This window comes from Suillus plorans (assembly GCF_016647745.1).
Source record: "Suillus plorans strain S12 chromosome Unknown HD556scaffold_116, whole genome shotgun sequence".
In the NCBI taxonomy this organism is placed as follows: Eukaryota; Fungi; Basidiomycota; class Agaricomycetes; order Boletales; family Suillaceae; genus Suillus; species Suillus plorans.
The window spans coordinates 1-23,779 of record NW_024537500.1 but is presented as its reverse complement, the minus strand read 5'-3'; the positions used below and the strand labels follow the sequence as shown (position 1 = coordinate 23,779).

The window sequence follows — 23,779 nt, the reverse complement described above, 5'->3', positions numbered from 1 at the left end:
TGATTCTTACCAAAGATCTTAAATATTCATAATATTTTAACAAACTTCTTCTCTGGAATACTGAGCCATCAATGGATTCTTTATGAGATAGCAGACTTGCATAGAATTTGGGCTATTAGAATGTGTCAGTTAGTTAAAGCAGCAATTTTTAACTACTAGAAATTTTGCATAGAATCTAGACATGGTGAAGATGCCAGTAGAGGATGAACTATGACCAGTGATCACCAACATCACTAATCATTCAAATCCACTATTTTCCACTATTTTCAAGGTGACATAAAATAATGAACCAAGTCATAAACTGCTAGGAATTTTTGATAAGGTGCTGAACTCAGTAGAGATCAAGCATAGCCATTGATCATCAACATCAACAATCATCAAAATGAACTGCTTCCAACCAATTTCAGGATTAGGGAAGATGATGCACAAAGTTATGAACTGTCAAGAATGTTCTATGATAGACTAGATATGGTAGATGTGGTAGTAGGGGATCAGCTCAGAGTAGTAATCATCAAAATCACCAATCTTCCAAATAAGCTGCTTTCTATCATTTCCAAGGTCACAGTGGATGAGGCACCAAGTTTTGAACTTCTAGGAATTTTTTATTTGATGCCAGATATTGTGGATATGCTAGTAAAGGGTCAACTCCCACCAGTAATTACCAACATGAGCAATCATCTGAAACAACTGCTTCTCACTATTTGCAAAGTCACAGAAGATGATGTACCAAGTTTTTAACTTCTAGGAAATTTTTATAAGACACCAGATATGGTGGATATGCTAGTCAAAGGTCAACTACCACAAGTAATCACCAACATCACCAATCTTTCAAATCAACTGCCTCCCATCATTTTCAAGGTCACAGAAGGTGATGCATTAAGTTTTGAACTTCTAGGAATTTTTTATAGAACACTAGATATGGTAGATATGCTAGTGAAGAGTCAACTACCACCGGTAATTACCAACATTCCCCATGATCTAAATCAACTGCTTTCCACTATTCTCAAGGTCACAGAAGATAATGCACCAAGCTTTGAACTTCCAGGAATTTTTTGTGATACACCAGATATAGTGGATATGCTAGTAAGGGGTCAACTCCTACCAGTAATCACCAACATCACCTATCATCTAAATCAACTGCTTTCCACCATTTTTAAGGTCACAGAAGATGATGCACCAAATTTGGAACTTCTAGGAATTTTTTATGAAACACTAGATATGATAGATATGGCAGTAGGGGGTGGCCTGTAGATAGTAAGCACAAAGATGACCAATCATCTGGGACAACTGTTTTCCATCATTTTTGAGATCACAGAAGATGATGCACCAAGTTTTGAACTTCTAGGAATTTTTCATAAACATCAGATATAGTGAATATCCTAGTGAGGGGTCAACTACCACTAGTAATCACCAACATCCCTCATGATCTAAATCAACTGCTTTCCACTATTCTCAAGGTCACAGAAGATAATGCATCAAGCTTTAAACTTCCAGGAATTTTTTGTGATACACCAGATATAGTGGATATGCTAGTAAAGGCTCAACTCTCACTAGTAATCATTAACATCCTCCATGATCTAAATCAACTGCTTTCCACTATTCTCAAGGTCACAGAAGATGATGTATCAAGTCTTGGACTTCTAGGAATTTTTTATGAAGTATTAAACTTGGCAAGTATGGTAGTTGATCATTTTGTCTTATTATCAGTCTCTCACATCATGAACAATCAAACAAAGCTTCTGCTCACCATTTGTAAGGTCATAGAATTCAATGGACCAAATTTTGGGATATTAGCAATTTTTTGTAAGGTTGTAGGCCCCCCCCCTCCTTCTTCTCTGGTACATACTATATTGATATGTTGTGATATCACCTGAAAATCATATGTTCATAACACTATAGAACATATATAGCTGTTTGTGAAGAATGCTAGGTGTTTCAATTGAGTTACACCATCTCAATATGGTAAGACAATAACATATAATGATACTTAGTAAAATGAGCATAACTCATCTATCATCCAACCAAGCTTCTCCCTATCATTTTAAAGGTCACTGAAGATGATGGACCATGTTTTGAAACTTTAGTAATTTTTTGTTAGATGATAGACTTGAGGTCTATGATAACTCAAGGTGATTTGAAGTCAGATGTGCTAGATATCATCTGTCATCTAAGCAAGTGCCTTCCTACCATTTGAAGGGTCACTGAAGATGATGGACCAAGTCTGAAAGCTCTAGCAATTTTTTGTCAGCTGATAGACTTAGTGCCTATAGTAGCTAGAGACCTGTCTGAAGTCAAACATGTTAGATATCTTGTATCATCCAAACAAGCTTCTCCCTACCATTTTCAAGGTCACTAAAGATGATACACCAAGTCTTAAAGCTCCAGCAATTTTTTGTCAGATGATAGACTTGTGCCTATAGTAGGTAGAGGCCCATCTTAAGTCAGACATACTAGACATGACCTATCATCCAGGAAAGCTTCTTCCTATCATTTTAAATGTTTCTAAAGATGACACACCAAGTATTGAAGCTCCAGCAATTTTTTGTCAGATGATAGCTGACCCCCTCCTCCTGGACCAGTAGGTACAATATGACAATATTAGAAATGAGTGCAAAATCATATATCTCAATCACTATAGTATATATATATCAGTGTATTTATTAGATATTTGATGTCTTTTGATGGATTTATACTGTCCTAATATGGTGATTCAGTTGAATCAGTCAATCAACAGTAAAATGAGCATAACTCATGTTCCTGACCACCAATTTCCTTAAAACATAGTGCAATGGAATCCCAGTGATCCATTCCATCAGATAGGACATCAAAAACAATAGGAAAATGTGTGATGATATATATAATATACAGCCATAGTGTCATATCCCACATTCCGGACCAACATCTGACGACATTCCCACGCCTCATCCGGACCTCCGGACCTCCTGTCCATGTCTCCAGACCCAATCCTCTATCTGTCCGGATCCCTGTACTCCTGCATCTGATATCCGGACGCCAGATCTGATATCCACATCTCCGGATCTCCGGATCCGACCTATCTGTCATGTCCGAACCCAAACCTTAAATCAGCGCCCATCCCCTTATGGTAAATCACCTGTCTCCGGACTTCCGAACATCCGGATCCGACCCACATCTATCTTCCTTGCGTTCCGGACCCAGACCTATCACGCATTCATCTCCGGACATCCGGATCCGACCCGCGTCTATCTTCCGTGCCTTATCCCTTTGTATGTTCCTTCTTGAGTTAGACTTCCTCATTTTCCGTACCTCATTTCATCTCCGAGTTTATTTCCTATGATCCGTCTTATTTTCTAATACATTTCCACATGCTCGTACATAGCCTTACCCCTCTGCTTACTGATCTGCACAGACTTGCCTCTAGTATATAAACCCCAGTAGATACTCCTGTATTTCCTCAGTCTGAATATCATACACATATTAGTCCTCGCACTAGCCTTCACCCTAAGTCCTCGTAACAGTTCTAGTCCTCCGACTTAGTCATTATCCATCTCAGGCCTAGGGAGGAATTCCCTAGGCCGGAGCTCTGCTCCTCCGCTCCTCCGCTCCTCCGCTCCTCCACTCATCCACTCATCCGATCCTCCATTCCTCCGAGTTTCCGGATGTTCCTCCGGAACTTTCCCGCGGTCCTCCGGACCTATTCTGCTTCGGACTTTGTCCTTGCAGCCTTTCCTCTGTTTCCTTCTACTCAGGACTTGTCCTGAGTAGCCATTACACATATCCCCGTCAGGACGAAACTCCATCGTAATTTCCGGAAGTTCCTCCGGAACTTTCCCGCACTCATCCGGAAGTTTCTCGCACTCGTCCGGAAAGTCCTTCCGAAGTTTCCCACGCTTCTCCGGAAGTCCTTCGGACTTCACTGGACTTTCTCCGGACTTCATTCTGAAGTTAAGGGCACATACTCGGGTAAGGGGCGCAGCGCATGAGCTGAAGCCAAGCCCCTTGGAATCAGTCCTACCCTTTGTGCATGGTCTTAACACATAGGGTGTATAGATAATATGTTTCTGATCCTAAGCTAAAGCCTAGCTCTAATGGGTGGGAGGGTTGGATTTTCTTGATTGTGCTGTTTAATTGCTATCATAGTCTAGGGAAATGCATTGGTGGTGGTCAGAATATTTTGTATCATCTTGGGTTGATTTTTGTGCTATTGGACTTGTGGCGGAGGCAGTGTTTTTGGTTTGGTACATATGTCTGAGGTGTTGCGTTAGATAAGGACAGAACCTTGTGTTGACTTGATGTGATGTTGCTGTGGTGCACGTAGCTTGATTTTGGGTGTCTGTTTTTGGTGCGATAGTCTTGGGCGTGTTGGTGAAATTTTGTTTTGACTTGACTTTGTTTTGCTTGATTGTTGTGAATTTATTGCTGCAATGTTGGTTGACTTTGGCTATTTGATTGTCTGTATGGATGTGTCTTTGAGGTCGAAATTTTATTCTGACTTGACTTGATCTTGGTTGATTTTTGTGTTGTTGCTGCTGGGGTGTTGCTTGATGTTGACTGTGTTATTGCTATGGTGGTCTTGACTGAGAATGGAATTGTGAATTGATTTTTGTTCATTTTTGTTGAGTGCGGATGTTGTAGCTGTTGTTGCGGTGGTGCTTGTCTTGGGTGATGCGTTGGGGGAGGTCAGATTTGTGTGTTTACTTGATTGGATTTTGCAGTATTTTTGTGATTTTTGATGATTTGAATGCTGGGGGGCGGAGCGAGATTGTGTTGGTATTGCGGGGATTTTGTTGATTTTGATGGAATTTGAGTTGTGGACCGATTGTAGTCTGGCAGAGGGTTATTGTGAAATGGGGCTGGGAACTGAGAGAATGCATTCCTGATCCTAACTAACTAACTGAGACACCGAAACCTAGCTAACCGAGACACCAACCGAGACACTAACCGAGGCAGCTAACATGGGCGGGGGGTGGGGGGGACTTGAATTTATCCTGTTGATTATTTGCATATGGATACTATGTTTCTGTAAAGGTTTTCTGGGATGCTTGATTTGATGTACGGAAAGGTGAACAGGTTGATATGTATTATGTGCGGATGCTCCATTTGCGCAAAGATGAGGCATGCAGATGATGCATTGACTCTGTTTGATGCTACCTTTATTTTGCTTGGTTTGTGTGATTGCTTGATGCGTTGGCCAAGGTCAAAATTCTGTTTTGACTTGACTTTGTTTTGCTTGACTTTTGATTGTATCACTACCGTAAAGATCACTTGCGAATGTCGGAGATAAGGAGTGCGGATGCTAGATTTGACTTGCGGATGCTGGGTTATATTTGTTAATGGGTGTGCGGATGGTACGTATGACTTGCGAATGTCAGAAGACAAGGTGCGCGGATGCTAGATTTGATTTGCAGATGGTACGTATGACTGACATTGACTTGCAGATGGTACGCGGATGCTAGATTTGATTTGCAGAGGTTTGTGAATGTTAGGCAGATGCTAGATTTGATTTGTGGATGGTTCATATGACTTGCATTTACTTATGAATAGTATGTGAATGCCAGATTTGATTCCTTGATGGGTGTGCGGATGGTACATATGACTTCGAAATATCAATACTCCTGTGTGGATGGTTTTCCAGATTCTTCCAACAAGGTATCATATTATGGACAGATAATTCTATGCTTCCATAGACTTCTATTTCTCTGAAATTGTGATTATGGTTCAGTTACTTACACCTGGGCACCAAGATTATTATTTTCGCATTTCAGACAGACAGGGGTTATTTATCTACTTTTGGCACTGAAAAGTCAGTGATTAACAGGGGTTCATCCTTCCGTTCAGTAGGACATTCGTTCACTCTTAAATCTTGTCTGACAAGGTGCAGTCATGATATGAGATTTTGACATTCATGCAAAGCCTGTGAAACATCCCATGTATTAAGTGACACTAGCTAATTTACAGAGTGAGCGTTAGTTAATGTTGGTGAACGTAGGAGGTACAATAATGATATAAGCATTGTAGTGCGTCCCTATAAATCAGTACCCCACCGTAAGACACACTTTCTTCTCTCCCAACACATACTGACCAAAGTGCTTCCCTATAAATTCCTTAGCCCACCGTAAGACGCACTTTCTTCTCATCCACTACCAACTACCTATACCAATGCGTTAGAACATGGCTCAGGTAAGTCATTAACTAACTGTAATCTAACGCCATCACTCAGGATGTCCGCCGAATCAGGTGAGTAGCCAGTCTGCATATGCAGAACCGCTCATATGTTCGGCCAGGCACAGGTGCAAGGTCGGGCGCAGGTACAAGGGCAAGCAGATATGGAAGATGACCCTGAGGAGAGGGTATTCATGGTGACGGAGGAGGTGGAGGTGAGTGTAACCTACTTGTGCACTCCGAGTCTCATGGGGATCCAGCGTTTATGGGCTCGGGGGCTAGCGACGGCTCGCGAGAACATCCATAGAGCCAACCAAGGGCTGGGCAGCGTGCGTCACCCAGCGCACGGAGAGATGATGCGCTATATGCTAGGGTTACTGTTAGAATTTAGGCGGGCAGAGCTAAGGAGAGAATTGGACGAGTTGGCCGAGGTAGAGTACGTGCTGGCGTTGAGAAATCTGGGGGGTAGCAGGTGAAGGACATGGCGGCTGGTAACAAGGACATACTCGAATCACAAATCCCCACTCACATCATAGTTAAGATATCCACGAGGGCCAGCTAGGAGGTTTCATCTGATCAAGTATATATAACAGCCCGAATGTCAGGATTGGTTTTGTTGATAACAGGTCCGATACCTTCCATGTCTGAATAGTCGCTATCATCCTCCCAGGGCCCGAATTTGAGCTTGACTCCAATTCTGAGGTGAGAGGCGTCCCTGGGCGGCTGACTAGCAAAGCATATGTTAGTCGACCTTGTATTGGATCAAACAGATCGAAACGTACATGTGCATCATTGCCTGCATTTGGCAGGAATGAAGTGGGGATTTGCAGATGCCTGCTTACTCGCTCTAGCGAACATCTGTTGTGCACCCCGTCGACTTCCAGTGCAGTAAATAAGTCGGACGAATCTAATACAACTGTCAGACTTGACCAAGGTAAGATTGGACGGGTTTGAACTAAATACAGCGGTAAGAGAAGTTACAAGAGGTTAGTAATTAGTCAATAACGATGGTGTCTATGGCTTCTTCAACGGCCCGCAAGTCAATACGCGCCCAACGCCTGTCTAACCTTTTCAAATCCTTCGCGATGTCCTCTGCTCTAACCCTAATGCTCTTTCCTCTAATACCTCTTGTGCACATGATGTCTCGCACAGGTTGAACGAGGAGGGCCGCAGTTACAGAAGTGTATGCCTCGTCTTCCTCGTAATAAGGCGGATCTGATAAGTAAGCGTTGTCTTCAGAAATCTCGGACTTGGTAGCGTCAGGAGAGGAGAATATCGTGCTGGAGAGGAGAACAACAGAGGGAGCTGGGGAGCTCGCCGTGTCAGTTATGGCGGAGTCGCAGGGCACTATGGACACAGACGCAGTTGGGGCATCCAAAAGTCCATCATAGAGTACAATACTACCTTGTTCGTAAAGCTGGAGTACTGCCCACATAAAAAGCCTCTTCATCTTTACGCGCAGGTGGTCAGAGCTAAAACGAGAGATAAACGACTTCCGGGTCTGCGCTGCCTTCTCTCCCCCTGCGTCCGTTGGGGTGCGCCGCTGCTTTTCGGCATGGACCACTCGGTTGGCGAGAAGGGCCAGCTCTGGAATCCAACGTAGATGCGAAAGCATCGTGGGTGGTGATGTAGACTGTCCTGGTGTCTGCATCAGAAAAAATTGACGATAATCAAAGTGAGGTACATCACCGGGCGCATGTCGAAAATAATGCTGGAGATATAATTGAAAGGTTTTGTCAGTGAGGTCTGACGTACGCAACTGAGATGGATGCCGAAACTGAGGGGGGTCCTATGCAACCAAGTTAGAGAGGAGTAGTGTATGGCCAAGCACTTACTATTGAACCAGGTATAACAAAACTTGACAACTTAGAGGCCGCGCTATGCATCAGAGGAGAGGATGGCTCGCGCAATGGACACTTTGAGGGAATCAGCGACGGAGGGTCGACCTCAACCAGGATCTTGAACGGCTTTGGCACTGAGTATTTGGACTTGTGAAGTTCGACGACGGTAATGGCATGTTTCCATTGATCGTTCGTCGACTCACAGGCCTCTGAAGGGTCAGTTGAGAGTCAGAGAGACAAAAAGAACGCACTTATGGATTTGGCATTAATTTGTCGCTGGTTATGGAATTCTATGACTTTACCGATTACTTCTACAGAGTAGCCGATAGCAGTAGCAGGAGGCGGAGGAACTGAAACTGGAGCAGGAGCGGGGCGCCATCCGCTTGGCCATAATGCTGCTTTTGCATTAGCATCCAGGTGGGCCAAGGGTCCGGGGTGGCGAAGCATACAGTCGATCACCTCCATGGAATCGTCGACTTTACAACAGGAATCAGTATGGATGCTACATGTTACAGTAACATTTAGACCCCTATCCTCATTTTTCTTATCTCGCTTACAAACGGGCTGTCCGTATCATGCTTATCTGTTATCTTCGCCAAGCGGGCTGTCCGCCTTATCTTTCTTCTTATCATGCTTCTATCTTGATAACCATTTACAAGCTCTGCTTGAACATTCGGTATATAGACCTAGCTACTAACGATTGTATTCTTTACTTTAATCTACTGGGTTTTACCTGGAACATTGTCCTTCAGTAAGGTCTCCAACCTTACTGTCTGAGAACTACTATTCTAAGGGAGTCAGCGACACTCGCCTTAGCCAGAAACCTTGACCTCTCATTCGAGAGAAGACTCACGTCTATCTGGCATCTTGCCGATTGTCTATTCAGACACAGATAGCTCGACTCATCCCAGTCGTAACACCACAGGGGAACTGTTAGCTCACCGGTGTACAGCGTTCCTTTCTCGCGCACATCGATTCCTACCACCACACCAATGATGTGCACAATTCGACAGGGAACATGTCCCAGCCAGTAAAAGCTGGATCTAGGTCCTGTAGTTGGTTGTGATTCAGTAAGTGTTCGGTTAGGATAGCAAAACTAACCTGTGCTAGCGCTTTCCCTCATTGAATAAACATCTCTAATGAAACATGGGGCCGTTGCTTGGGCTTTATGAGTCCACGTGCAGATGTCCTCTGCAGACGGAGAGCTAGTCTGGTTAGACTCTGAGTTGGACGAGGCTGATAGGGTTTTCCATATAAGAAAATCTCTGGTGTGAACATAACGACTCACTTTCTAAAGTATTGGCATTGTCGCGCACTACCTCTTGAAAACGAACCCGTTTGATTGGGCGTGCTTTATCCATGGTTGGTGCAAAATGTTAGTGCTCCTCCCCACCTTACGGAGACCACAAGTTCCTTAACGATATGGACAAGAGGATGGTATTAAGGAAGAAGAGAGAAATATTACGTAAGCTAGGCAAGCTACTTGATTTGTAGGGATCAGCAATGACAATTACATAATATGGAGGCGAACTAATCATAGTGTTGGCAAATCTAACTAACATCATACGTTGAGGTCACTGTTTGGTAGTTTGCACAGCAATTACACTATAGGCCAAAGTCATATATAAGCGATGACCTCCTGTCTAATATGTTCTGCCAACGTTCAACTCGTTTCAGACGATCATAAAGGATGTAGTTAGCTGGTCTGAGCAATGAATCGTAATCCTCTACGTGTATGGTGTTGACCGAAGGTAGGGAACGACCAAGGAAAGCCGCAACGGCAACGTCATTGTACGGAGGGCTAACTCCCACAGTTAACGTGTTGATCCACTTGTTGCGGGGGAGGAGGTCGAGGTCCATCGTTCCCAGACTACAACTGAAAACAAGACCTAGCTCTCTCAAAGCCCTGCAATGGAGTATAAGATGCGAGACACCGACTAGCGATGCTCTTGGAGGGGTTGGGAAATAGCGTGAGCAGCCTAGGAATAGACTTTCTATTTGAGGCAGGCTAACAGAAAGATCAAAGAGATCGTCGTCATCAAGAAGGCACATATTAAAACAACTGAGGTCGATGTGCGTCAACAAAACTTGGAAAAGCGGTTGAAGAAATTTTAGCTCGAATGGGGCGCTATGGCAATTGGTGATAGCCTCTACATCCACAGTGAAATGCGAGAGGTCAAAGATTGAGAACTCGGTGAGGGCAACGCGACTCGGCTCGGGCAAGAGGGAGCTGATGAATTTACCCAAGGCGGGGCCATCAACGTGAAGACCGAGCGTTATGCTCAACTGCTCACAAGGGGGCCTAACCCTTCGTAACAGGGTGAGGGCAGCGTCCAAATCGTCCGCGCCCATACCGCCGCCGAGCCAAGACTTCCGGAATTTGATGCTGAAAGAGTGTAAGGGATGATGAAAAGTTGGTGTATGCTGCGGCAGGTACAACTGTCTGTCTACAATAACTGTTAGGTTACGTAGGAAGGGGTGCGAAAAGATCGCTTCCATGCCCTCGGGGTCGAGAAGAGTTACTGTTAGAGCGCGAAGGGTGGGGAGAAGGTGAATGCGACGAGTAAAATCACGAAGACGTGTGAGATTAGTGATCTCAATGCAGATGAGGTTGCGGATGGGAGGCAGCACTTCCAGGATACGGGTTAGAATAGGCTCTAGCTCCACTACCGCCTGTGGGATCGCGAGGGTTTCCAAACCCCTGTTAATCATGGACGGTACGAACTCGAGGACGGGATCGCTCCCATGGGCGAGTCGCAGGCAGGTTAGGTTAGGAAGGAAGGGGGCATCAGTCATGGAGGTGTGGCAACGAAGTATGGCTGCGAAAGCTTCGATCGTATCATAGGTGAGAGCGCGCTCTCGTGAGATGATGGCACGGACGCGAGGGGCGTAGACATGAAATCGGTCTAGTTGCGAGGGTGAAGGAGGACCATGCAATATCTAAGGCAGCGTGAGGGTTGCCCATATCACGAATGACAAAACGACTCACATAGCGCCAGACGCTGTCCACTGCTAAATGCCTTTCGATGACGTCCTCCGGCATAAGATGAAGGAGCGGTAGTGCAGTAGGCAATTCCCTCCACAGGACCGTTAGTGCGACATCACACATTGCACGATTAACCGCCAAGAGCGGAAGCAAGTGCTGACAACCGTGAGGGTTGCTGTAAACTAACTCGCATATTGTGAGTGTGATTTCATATGCGAGAGACATGGGGTGCGGGTCCTGGAACACGCTACTTGACCCAGTATTTAACCCAGCCGGTATCTGTAGAAGAACTCGTCTGTGATCCGAGTTGGTTCTTATGAGACGCCAATTCTGACAGAGAGATCAATAAACTAAGTATGAACGCAGACGATGGGTCTAGTTCTTATAAGATCGATGAAGTGCGTCCATTGGTGTGGGATGTCGCAGATCCTGGCATGCAGGATATGTACCTGGTGGTCAAGCACGTTGTCGGGACTGTATCAGGAGTGAAGCTTTGAAGGATGCTACTAGATGGTACTCATCTTTGTTATTGCGAACCATAGCATAACTTTCGGTCCAGTGCATAAAACGAAGCTCTTGGGATAATGCTTCTTTTCAGACTCGTGAAATGTCATCAATCGGTAAGAATTTATCCACCGGATTAGTGTGCCCCAAATGCTAGTAGTATTAGTAGCATGCGATATCTGATGTAGCCCAGAGGGTCAGACAATCAGTAGGGGCTAATCGCAGAGTATTGTGCACTTACCAAGCTCCCGTGGTGCCAACCACTGCGCAAGCATTTCACCTGAAGTAAACGAGAAGCCGCATCAAAACAGAATTTACAGCTATCAGGAACCAGAAGCTCGCCTGGGCACTATGTCGATGATTGCGCACCTGGATGTTTCCAAAAGGAATATCCTTCTGCCTTATTTTTCGGGCAATCTTATCCAGGCACGATACAAAGAGGCCAGTGACCAAGGAGACTGGCTCGGGTTGTCAGTATCACATTATATCAAGGTGTACTCTGAAACATCCGGTAAGATGCTAATCAGTATAATCCTGGGTATTGGTATTTGTGTTGGATTTGCGGGTATACATGTTACTGATGATGCTATCTACTACATTTCAAAATTTTGGTAGATGTGCGACCGGTAGCAACTAACCTGACTGTACATTGAAGGGTATATATATGTATTCCACAAAATGTCCGTATGCAACAGAATAATGCCTAAATGTGCGATACTTAATGTATGTGCTTGGTAGGCTCCACCAGGCAGACGTCGCCGATAGCTACGGTAACAGTAACCTTCGAGCTCGGAAGAATTTTGACCTCGAGAGTGCGATCCTTGGTGTTACACTTGGAAATGGTCCGAATACCCCCTCGGTATTGACCGAACATGATAAAGCACTCCTGCTCTTTTTTACGGGGTTGAGCTGGAGTGAGAAACTCCACAGGAATGTGGTAGTCGACCTTTGCGCCACCTGCAGTCTTGGCAGTGCACCAAGCTGCGATGTGACCCGGGGGAGCAAGGCCGTTGAGACCGCAGAATGGATCAGGGAGAATGAGTGTAAGCTAGGCGTTTCAGCAACTTGGCATTCTGGAATCCTGCAGAAACATTAAAAAGGGCGTGGTAACGATGAAACTGCGAAGAGAACTCTTTTAGCCAGCATATAGGGTCTAGAATAAAAGTAAGTGTCGCGTTATAATAACATTAGAGAAGACATACCGCGAGGATTTGGTTGGGCTGATTCAGCGATGTCGTTCGCATTGACGGTCCAGGGGTCTTCCTGTCGTCTCAATTTGAGAGGACTGTCACAGCAAGATCCTCCTGGGACCAGGAGGCCCAGGTGACGAGTGGACCGCGGTCGGCAGAGGACGATACTGGATTTCTCAGGTGGGGGGGTTATGCTTCGGGATGGCAGCGCCACATGTGACTTTCTGCGCATTTCACAGAACGAAGTGAAATCGGATCCATTCGATCATGGCGCCATTTAAGCGACAACCGTAGCTATACAAATGATAAGCTGGTGAGACCGTTAAGATATAAAGGAAACGACTAACTGAGTCGCAACATCACAGCAGTCTAACGGTCATGCGAGGTTGACCGTGGACAGCAATAATGCAAGTGTCGGTAGATATGTCGTTCAACGTCGCACGGTAGCCCTTCTTGACGCCTCCAATTACGAACACTTCCTTGTTGATGAACTTGTTGAAGGTGTCGAGGGGAGCGTTACGCGTCTTCATGACGAATCGAATGGGAACTGTCACCTGCACAAAATTAGGATTGACGACGTGGCTGTTAGGGTTCGGTCGTACTAATTCTGATAATTCAGTCTCTAATGTCAAGCAAGCGCCAACAAAGTCCACGGCGCGCACAACTCCCTCTGTGCGAAATTCGGGACCACGAGTGACGCAGACGGCATCTCCAGGTCTGAGGTCGTAACCACAGGTCCTTGGTTAAGGTGATGGTGGGAGGAAGGCGTGTTCGTTCGACTGTCGAAGCTGCAACATGGATGAATGGCGGCGCCATACCACTGTGGTCGTTGGCCCTCATCAGCTGACCATCATCCTGGAACCAAATGAAGCCTGCTGAGGCCCACTGCACAACACCACATTTACCTACCAAATCACCAATGGTGACTTTGACATAGTCTCCGATTTCAATAGTGTTCGGCTCCGGGAGAGGATCGACGTATGACTGGGCGGGCATGTGCCCTTGAAGGGTCCAATCGATAGGACGACGATCCAAGTAATACTTGGAAATTTCGATCTATAGAATGTGTTAGGTAGAATTGTATGGAGAGAATTGAATACATACCTCTTCCAGCATTCCGAACTGGCAAATAGTGAAGATATCGTCATCTCTTTCAACGATATGACCTTGTACACCCAAGTAGCCGCCAGCTATAATGCTAACTTCATCGCCCACATTGAACACGCGCTCTACGTGGTCAAGTTTAGCCTCGATGGCCTTCTCTCGACCATCCAACTTGAATCCCAACTTCACCGAACCCCCAAATGCGTGGTCAGTGCTTATGACCGTGCAAATCTGCCCAAGCAAGTCTGGCGTAGTGAGGCGAACCAAGTCGCCCTGACGCAACAGCTGCTTAGAGAAGGAGATTTCGGTTTTTCTGCAGAAGGGGGTATCCCAACCCGATTGGACGTGAAGTCGGATGGCGTCTGGGTGAGGGACGTGCACCAACTCGGTGCAGTAACGATGAAAGTTCTTTTTGAGGAGACCGCTATAGTATTCCTCGCCTTTAAATTTATACCCGACAACTTCTCCATCGCGAAGGATGTCGGACAGCGGGGTAGGTAGGCGTGAAGGGTCGAATAGCGCTGTGGCGCCTTTCGGCATGTCATAAGGGAACTCCTTGGGAGGAATGAGCACGGTCATGAACATATTTTTCTGCTCAGGTTCGTAAACATAAGCGATGGAGTCCCTATACTTCCCCCGCTTGATTCTAAGCCAAGCGGGGTAAGGGAATTTCAATCGTAGCGCGTTGATTACGGCCTCTTCTTCGTTGCTTATACGGTCCCATTTCTTCATTGACGTTTTGAGGGATTCGGGGACAGTTGACATGATGGTGAGGGGACTATCAGAGGTCACGTAAAGGTGGGCCGCTATCCATGGCGATATAACAACAGAGTGACCTTGCTTCTCCAGGTGCTCTGCAAGGAACTCTCGCGCGGAGACTGCAATGCATTTGAGCGCTGTAAATGTTTGCCAAAAAACACTCACCGTTGACTGTGAAGACGTACATCCTCGTAGGGATATTCCTTGTTGGAAGGGGGGCGGTTTTGCGAGTGTGTTCTGGCGAACGTCGATGAATCGTACTGCTAGAGCCACTTTGATAGCTCTGCTCGATTCTGTGAATTGCGTCGGCTAGGTTATGTCTTGGCGCCGGCAAAAGCGTCACACTGGCGCGGCTGAGCACGCCACCTTCAATCTCGTCGTCCGACTTGTCCTCTTCACCGGCTTCGATGTCCAGGAAGAGATTCTTGCGCTACAATTGATCAGCATGATTCTACGCTAGAAGCTATATACTTACCGAGCGAATGGGAAAATCCATAACTTCGATGTCGTCCTCCTCACCATCGTTGTCAAATGAGATCTCTAGAAAATCGATCTTAGGCTACTTTGAATCAGCGTAAATTGTAAATAAAAAACCATCACTTACAGTAAGAGGGGGGGCCTCCTCGATGTCGTCATCTTCAGGAATGTATTGATGCTTTAGCGCAAGCAAATTGGTTAACGACAATGCATCATCACGCTCGCCAGAGAAGATCGCCAATTTAGTGGGTGTCCACTCAAGCGGTCGATGACGATCGCCGAGATACGCATGGAATTTGTCTTCCATGTCACCAAAAGTCAAATCGGTTGTTAAGAAGCGCTCGAGGATGGCCCAAGCGCCGGGATCCTGCAAGGCTGATAGTGCTACCATGCCAAAATATAAGTTATGATAACGACTTCAATATTTGACCAATTGCATACCTTCTACTCTAACGTGTTTGGCGTTGTGCTCATCTGGTGACAGCGCAGACCATTTTGCCATTGTCTACGTTTTGTTAGTATTAACAACCTTAATTTTATTCGATTAAATAAGTACGTACCTGCGAATGAAACCAACTACTTGGGTTCTCAACGTAGACAGTGTAAGATTGATGAGGGAAAAGAAGCCTGCAAACGCACACATGAGCCTTAATTATATAGGGATCAGCGATGACTTAACTTACCAAGAATTGTGACCACACGCTATTGAGTATTGTCCGACGCGTGACCTTGTGGTATCGTGCAGTACGTAGGGGAGTTGAAAAAGGCGTGCAAAACGCAAAGTTCATATTTTTATAGGGATGACTAATTTGGGATGCTTACCAAGCATCTTGGCCAGGCGTGTCAATCATTGGCCATTGTGGCGTAGTGGACATTTTACAATAGGTGCTCATATATGATGTCACATCATTTTTTAATTGCGCGTGCTAAAATATGTGATGCGTCGACAAATATGACGAAATTGATACGCGTGGCTAAAGACGTGTCTAGAAGTAAATTCTAAAAAGATGTATGTACAATGGGGTGGTATAAGAAAGATGGGAAAGTATCTGAGAATAGCACTTTGACGTGGGGTGGTATGTGGAAGGTGGGAAAAAGCAACCTGTAGCCTCGACGAAGTTCATATAGGGATGAACTATTGATATTAGACCTCCGCCGGAAAGTAGCGTGAACCACAACAGGTGACGGACAATGCCGGCGGACATTCAAAATTATATGGCGATCCCTATATCAGGCGCGCCCAGAACTTTCGGACTTTTCCTTTCGATCACCAGAAGTACCGGTTATTATAATAGCGTATTGTATACTTCCTTTATTCAATCCAAATTATGACTCTGAATTTTGAGCTCGTCTCAAATGACATGCCAATTGAAGACATATAGATCTGTCTGTCTTCTTGACGTTCCGAAAGAATATTAAGGTTAGTTCCAATTACACGCCAATCATTAATATTATCAATGACGTATATGAAATTAACTTGAAGGTTCTAAACATAGTAGATGATCAGAGTGGGCATATGAGTCCTGATGAAAACTCTCACAAGCTTGAAGCCGTCGGGCAGGGGCACGCCGAGTAAAACACGAGGTGAGCCTGATGTTCAAATGATTGTATGTATTGAAGAAGTTTCGCATAACAGGTCTATGAAGCGTCTCGCTTGGGGATCAAACGCTCGGAGTAGGCTCAGCGCCCTGATGATGATCCAGAACTGTCGACAACTCCTAATCAGTAACATTTGCAATCCCTCCATAATCTGTGTAAGTACGATATTCAAATTACGTTCTGCAGTGATGTAGTTGATGAGAAATCTCGCAGCTCAAGACCCTCTGGCGGAGGCTGAGGTGAGCCAATTCAATTGATCACATGTATCTTAGTAAATTGCCGCATGGCAGGCCCATTAAGCGCGTCGCTTTACGTGCTTGCATGAAAATTTCACAGATGGTGAGCTTAGCGAATACAATAAATATCTGTATGCACCATATTCACGCCCAAATTAGCTTCCCTAGGAACGCATGCTCCAAGACATGGACGACAACGACGATAAGTCCTCCCTCAGCAGCTTAACTGAGCTGTCGGATGATTCGTGCGATGGTGAACTGCGTCAAGTTGTGACTGACGCCAAGATAGTTTCACAAGCGGTGGCCATTCTCAAAGACAGTCCTAAGCGTGCGCTTCGCAAGGCGACAAGGACCCCACACCCGAAGACGACCCTACTGAGGCCCGTCATTCGGAAGCGTAAGTGCTTGGATAGCCAGCTCAACAAGCGCTTGATCATCCATGTCGACCACGACTTGAAGCACTGGGTGGATAAGACGCCAGTGTACAGGTTACCAGGGGTCTTCCTTAAAGAACTCCAGGCTCGCCCCAAAAACGCTTCCAAGGATAGAATACGGTCGCAGGAGGTCATGGACGAAATGAAAGCATGGGAGAGCGACAGAGCATCGGGGATTTTTCAAGATGAGCTGGGCAACACGCTGGTTGCATACTTCGCAAGACGAGTGGAGGGCAACCTCGAGGTGAGGTTATTTACCTTGCCAGGAGGATGAACTGACAGCTCGCTAGAGCCGTAGATCGTCGAAGGGATATACGCGCGCTACATTCCAGGACCGCAGACCCCATCGACGATGGGACGATCTTCAGCGTGGCTGGACAATGCCCAGAGAGAGGGTAAAAAATTGTATTTTGACGGAATCAAAGTGAGTTTTTTTTTGTAATTGGAGTACGTACAATCTACTAACTATTGATATAGAGGCAAACACTCGAAAAGGTGATGGTATCTACTCAGCTCCTCGTCCATCACCTTGGCGTCCAACACGCTATTCGTGACGGTCGCCACGACGGGGGCGACATCTTAATGAAGTATGCCAAAGACAGTGTTCCCCCCGGTGAAACCTTGCGTGAGACCAACGGTCGACGAAGTTTTGTATGGCAGGGGGTAGAGTATGTTTATGAAGACGATTCGTTTGCGTCGGAGAGCACTGGTGTGCTACACCTCGTGCATGGGTGGGCAGAGCAAGGTCGTGTTGCAGGGACGGTAAGCATTTTCTCCAGTTTAACACGTTTCTCTGACACTTATCGCTTTAGCACGGGATTCATCCGTCGAAAGACATGATATCTGGACCGCACGGCGCCCCCCACGTTTATGCGTACTACAAGGCGACTGAGGCATTGGTGCTGCGGTTGTCTGCCATGTTTCACGTGAGCTTTCCGGAATTTTATAAGAAATACCAGAAGGCTTTTGAGGCAGGCAAATGGACGGTAGTCGACCCCGGCCCCTTCCTAGGTAGGGTAATAGTATGGAAGCTAGCAGTACTTCCGCATCAGGATGGATTGGATGCAGGCCCTGCTGTGATATTCCCAATGGGCCGCTTCGAGGGTGGAGAGTGTTACATTCCAGATCTCAAACTCAAACTTTCGTGAGCGCCCCTTGGTGCAGTCATCGAAAGTATACTGATTGCTTTGAAGGTACCGGCCTGGCGAGGTTATCATTCTAATGGCCGGCGCGCTGTATCACAGCATAGGAGATTGGACTCCTCAGCCTGGGGTGTCAGGAGATGGCATTACGCCAGGGCGGATAGGTAATGTTTGGTTTTTTCCCCGCTCTTCATTTGAGCTGTTGAAAGATAAACCTGCCGGCTGGTCTCTTAAGGGGGCGGGGGGGACTATAAATCTCAACAGTTACATGTCGTAACGTATTAGACTGACGTTCTTGTGTATTAAAATATCGCAAGTCATATGCCGTAGCGTTTCTGGCTGTTGTTGCGCCTTATCATTCGCTAGTTAATTGCCAGGAATGTTAAAATTTTGCATTTCGCTGTGTCAATCGTTCGAACTAATACATGACTACAAAGGCTCCCATGGCCTTCTGGGCTTAACGGTTTCATCCGGTTTTTTTAACTGAACCCCTCTTCCCCGCTGTTCACCAAGTTTAACAATCACCAGGTGCTCCCACTCCGCTGGAAACTGGCCCAGTGGACAACGTCCAAGTCAGGTGCAATTGTGATTGCGACTCCGCTGTAGGGCAGACCTTGAACATGAACCAGTGTTCCCTATATTAGACTCAACCCCACATCTTGTTCACCCTCCCTATAGTTAATGCATGGTTAGCTCTAGTCATATTCTTTTATGCTTCTTATTAATCATCACAAAGTGTATTCGTCTTCGACGTTCTTTACGTTCACTCTTGTGATACCATGCTCTTTGTTTTCCCTTGCCTGACGGTGGCCTCCCAAAAGTTTCAATCCTCTGTCGGTTTGTTGTCAAGTCAAGAGATCTATGTGAGATCACGACAGCGCATGACCCACCGTGATCTATGTGAGATTGTGTGGGGACCGACTTTTGGACGACTTACTGGGCTTGGCTGCTGAAACGTCAGGGTTAGCAGGGGCTGGTACGCTCTCCGTGATTGATAGATCATAACAAGGTCGGGCGTGCTTCTACATGTGATATTCCGATTCACTGTGGGACCCCATAGCTGACGCTAACGTTATCTTAGGCATAACCCTTCCTAACCTCAAATTTGCTCAACTAACTAACTAACTAACTTTGACCTTCCTCTCCCCTCAATGTGTCATGAGGACTCCACGCGTTCAAAGCCCCCTCCCAACGGGAGCTCAACGCCATAGTGTTAAAGCGGTTGCCTATGCGGGCCACAGGGGAAACCATCAACGATGAATGATATGGAAACTAAGATGGGTCTGAAGGTTGTTACAACTGGGTGTGCGCACTAACCGATTCTCACGGTTGACATGATTTCGATTTGAATGTCTAAGAGCGCATGAAAAGGGCAAAAGAACCTCCAGAACGTGGTAACCAAAGAATAGCGAGAAAACAAGTTTGAGGCTTGCTACCAGTTATACAAAAATTAAACACATTGAAATGACGCGAGAGAATCCCTTATAAGGACCCAAAGGTATCCTTCATGAATTTTAAAGCGACAGCATTTGCTGTAACCTTCGCACATGTCAGCGGAGCAGCAAACTTGATGAATGAACTCGCCTTCTTTGGGTGAAACCCCAAGACTTGTAGTCCTTGCAGAGACTGGGCGCGAGAAAGGGAGACATATAGCTGGCCTAGCGACAATATCAACTCTGAATGCTCAAAGATTTGATGACAACTATACCAGGGGAGAACGTGCGGGAACAGTCTACAGAAACTTTCTCAAAACCAGAACCTTGGCTCCTGTGAACGGTCATCGCCCACCCCAAAGAAAGTGGAACCTAAAACAAGCGTTAGAAAGAGGACTGATCAGTAAACGTGCGGTATCGACTTGAATTCGAGAAGCTCTCATTGTTTTCCCGCGTTCTTCGTAATCAAATGTAAACTCTTCATCTAAAACAAGAACATGTTCATGAGTATCCGCTTGCTTGAACTTTACAAGGGGAAATAGGTTTTCTTTGCGACCTCCAACAGCACGACGACTGCCTGGCTGGGCATGAAGAGGTCTGGAGTTCTCATCAACTTGGACGTCACGGATGCTGAACAAAGTCTGCGGTGAGGAGGACCTATCATCTTCAGGTTGTACATCGTATGACGTGTAAAATCCGAGTACAACTCCTGGGCTACCATTATGTAGTCCGTTACCGATATTCTTTCGCAGGATGACCTGCGCTCCTGTCTTAAGTTTCACTAATCGTTCGGCTGGCCCATTGTCGACTAGCTTTTTGGCATGATCAGTCGAAGTGTCGTCTATGGATGTGTACCTCGTCGAATGACCCCGTATCTTACTCAAACGTTCCTCATTTGCGGTGTTTGCATGTGAGCGAGTGCAAAAGAGAAGGACCACCTCGACTTCAGGCAAATATGTGCGGGGAATTTGTCGCTTCAAGGGCCTAAGGATGTTGACCGTTAGATCAGAGACCTTGCCGATGCGTATCTCTTGTAAAAGCTTAATGAATCCTGGCAGTCCTGTTGTTTCAAGTTAGCATTGGAGTGGTCGTCGGAACCTACTTGGACTCTGCTGGCGGTAGGCCGTAGTCAATCTGATGTTCTGCGTGAGCGTATCCATCCATGATGTGGACATGAAAGCAAAATCAGGCGAGGAGTTCTTAGGGGTAACGGGGGGTAACTGTAAAAAATTGCCCGAGGTAATGAGCTGATTGGTCTGGTGAGTTTATGTCTGCAAAGAATGGTGGTTACGCACCTGGATATTTCCAAAAGGAATATCCTTCTGCCTTATTTTTCTCCCGATCTTATCCAAGCAGGATATAAAGAATCCAGTGACCAAGGAAACTGGGTTGTCGTGGTGGTGGGTAAAGTAGGCTAGGGGGCGGACTTACTCTCGTCCACAATAAGTACTTTGGCTTCTATCCAACGCGCAACCGCCGAATTGTTGTTGACAACTTTTTTCAAGGCCTGTTCGGGGGTTGTCTCGCAACCCGTGAGCCCAGCCCACGAATGAATTGTTTGTCCTGTTGTGAGGGTAGGGATCGATCTCGAGAAGAATAATTCAAACTTACCCTGTAATCTTGTTCGCAGCAGCCCCTGTACTCGCGGTTACGGCCACCTCGTGCTTGGAGTACTTGGTTAACAAGTATTCAATAATTTTGATGACTGGTGAAGGTTTTTCCGGTTCCTAGAAAACATCGAGTACAGCAACCTGAACCGGGAGTAACACTCACCAGGATCACCGGTGAGAAAGAAACTGGTTCCGTTGCGAGTGAGATCTAGCGCGGCCCGTTGCTGAGGATCGAGCGTGGTTAAGTCAACGTTTCCATCGGTGGGTCTGGTCATGAGAACCCTAATAGAGTGGTTAGTTATAAGGTCATGGGGTTTTTGTTGGGGAGGCATGTTGAGGGAGGAGGACAAGGTGGGAAATCAAAAGACGGAGGCCGAGGGTGAGTATATATGTGGGCTGGCAACACACTGTTACCCCTATCTGTCATCTCAAAAATTAACTCTGAAATGGAGCCACGCGTCCAAGGCATTGATGCCTTCTGATATTATTTAATAAAAAAAACTTATAATGTGCGAACGGAAAACTCTCTTCGAGCGATAATTAGACTACGACAGCGTGTTGTGGGAAGCAAGTACTTAGTCAAACAGCCATGAAACATACTTGGCATGAAGTGATCTATGAATGTACAATACAAGGCGGGCATCCATCTGACTGCTGAATGATGCATAAAACTAATTGTCCGCCTGGTATCTAACCGACCTTGATCCTAATGTACATACTAAAATGCGTGCAGTTGAATGGAAACGAAAGTTGAGCAAATGGAAATGAGCATGTTAGAAGTTAGCAATCCTCGTGTTTGCCTCCGCCAGGGCATCTGACCACTCGATCTCCGCAAACTCGTTTGAGCACAATGCAAAAGCAATCAACAAGTCGAACACGTTCGGGTTGCTCTCGTGGGGATGCTGTTGTGAGGTGATGGCTGAAAAAGCCAGATGACAAAGGATTCAATGTCATGGATGATGAGACGGTAGTTGTGCTTGCCGAGGGCTGCGAATATGATGTGATGTACCGCCGGGACACAGAAGACGATGTAAGGAATGCCGATCCAGATGTCCTGGAGAGCATCGCTGTCGCACGAGCGTTCCACAGGGTGGTGAAAGCCCATGTAACCACAGCAAGAGAAACATAACATGCTGTTGTTGACACTTTTGCGCATGACCTTGCGGAAAACGGCTTTGTATTTACTGGTGTCGATGAGGTCGCAATGGCAGAGATCTGCGTGTTGGTTGATAATCTCAAGAGACGAGGACATGCCATGAAAGGGACAGCAGCCGATATTATCTTCAATGTACTCACTGATTATTTGGAGTTTTTGAGTATGTTCCAGTGGGATCATACCGGGAGATAACGTAGTAGTGATGGGAGAGGGCGAAGGGGGTGGTTCGGTTCGTCGCTTCTTATTGGGGGGCTCTTCGAATGCATGCGTAGATGGTGTGACTAAACCCGTGACCCTATTGAGTAGGGACAGGGTGCTGCTGGCCAAGGTGCTTGTAGGAGAGACGATGTCTGGTAATTCGGGCGATTGCGTCAAGTCGAGAGGGCGTTTGGTGGGACATCCGTCAGCAACGGGCAGGGTTTGTTCCGTTTCGTCTACGGTTAGCTTAGAGTTTATGAGTGCAAGCGTTATCAAAAGGAGGGAAGCCTTACAGTAATGTGACTCATCAAATGCATGTATAGGCCAGCAGGCAGACCCGTGAAAGTGCACTTGAGGAAGGGACATCGATAACCCTTGGAATGCACCTGTTTTGCGGTGACGTTAATGCCTGGAAAGCGACTGGGTTAGAGGTTTAAAACGCATAAGAGGTCGACGCGCACCGAACAAGTTGAAGGTCAAGCTTGGGTCTTTGTTATGGACGGACATGTGTCTGATCATATCAGTGGTTGGTTTACTGCAAAAGAGGCAGCACAGGGTTGCTTGTCGATCGAACTTCGGGGCGAAAGGGTGAGCCATGTTGGAGAGAGTTAAAAGGTGGGTACGACAATCAAAGAATAGAAATGAGGATAAAGGGACAAGGGGAGGGGGAAGGAGCTTTTGTACGTCGAGGTTGGAATCTGATGTCGGACCGATATGGCCAAACAAGCGACGGACAAATATCTGGAAACTAGGAAGGATAATATAGGAGAATCAGAAGAGAAGGCTCGAAGCTGTATTGGAGACCGGAGGATGGAATCGAAGTGCCGTTGGCAGATGCGAAAGTAGGTAGAAGAAGCATTAGTTTAGTTGCCGGCGCAATGCTTCCAGGGGTGGCATAAGCGGTGTGGTTATCGATGGTGTATATGGGGAGATCAGTTAGTACAAGAGTGAGTCTCTTATAGAAAATAG

General features: G+C 46.2%; 5 protein-coding genes across 5 annotated transcripts; 1 reads left to right on the top strand and 4 right to left on the bottom strand.

Annotated features, from left to right (window-relative positions):
- Positions 1-7,135: 7,135 nt before the first annotated feature.
- Positions 7,136-9,343, bottom strand: HD556DRAFT_1450935 (uncharacterized protein; the record flags this gene model as incomplete). The annotated part of the gene is made up of 6 exons (XM_041307849.1): positions 7,136-7,930; positions 7,977-8,191; positions 8,234-8,458; positions 8,925-9,032; positions 9,084-9,218; positions 9,271-9,343. The coding sequence occupies 6 exons, from the start codon at positions 9,341-9,343 to the stop codon at positions 7,136-7,138; spliced, it is 1,551 nt and encodes a 516-aa protein (XP_041152668.1).
- A 244-nt stretch (positions 9,344-9,587) lies between these two features.
- Positions 9,588-11,193, bottom strand: HD556DRAFT_1450934 (uncharacterized protein; the record flags this gene model as incomplete). Its single annotated transcript, XM_041307848.1, has 2 exons — positions 9,588-10,922; positions 10,972-11,193. 2 exons carry the CDS (start codon positions 11,191-11,193, stop codon positions 9,588-9,590), a joined length of 1,557 nt encoding a protein of 518 aa, XP_041152667.1.
- A 1,828-nt stretch (positions 11,194-13,021) lies between these two features.
- HD556DRAFT_1314446 (uncharacterized protein) lies at positions 13,022-15,877 on the bottom strand (the record flags this gene model as incomplete). The annotated part of the gene is made up of 11 exons (XM_041300929.1): positions 13,022-13,332; positions 13,511-13,547; positions 13,572-13,718; positions 13,767-14,644; positions 14,691-14,955; positions 15,001-15,084; positions 15,130-15,386; positions 15,444-15,507; positions 15,563-15,629; positions 15,686-15,730; positions 15,825-15,877. The coding sequence occupies 11 exons, from the start codon at positions 15,875-15,877 to the stop codon at positions 13,022-13,024; spliced, it is 2,208 nt and encodes a 735-aa protein (XP_041152666.1).
- A 2,269-nt stretch (positions 15,878-18,146) lies between these two features.
- On the top strand, positions 18,147-18,660 carry HD556DRAFT_1192503 (uncharacterized protein; the record flags this gene model as incomplete). The annotated part of the gene is made up of 2 exons (XM_041296207.1): positions 18,147-18,415; positions 18,465-18,660. Coding segments are annotated over 2 exons (465 nt in total), but the record flags the coding sequence as incomplete, so codon positions are not given.
- Positions 18,661-22,318: 3,658 nt separating this feature from the next.
- Positions 22,319-23,176, bottom strand: HD556DRAFT_1450930 (uncharacterized protein; the record flags this gene model as incomplete). Its single annotated transcript, XM_041307847.1, has 1 exon — positions 22,319-23,176. One exon carries the CDS (start codon positions 23,174-23,176, stop codon positions 22,319-22,321), a length of 858 nt encoding a protein of 285 aa, XP_041152664.1.
- Between the last annotated feature and the right edge of the window lie 603 nt (positions 23,177-23,779).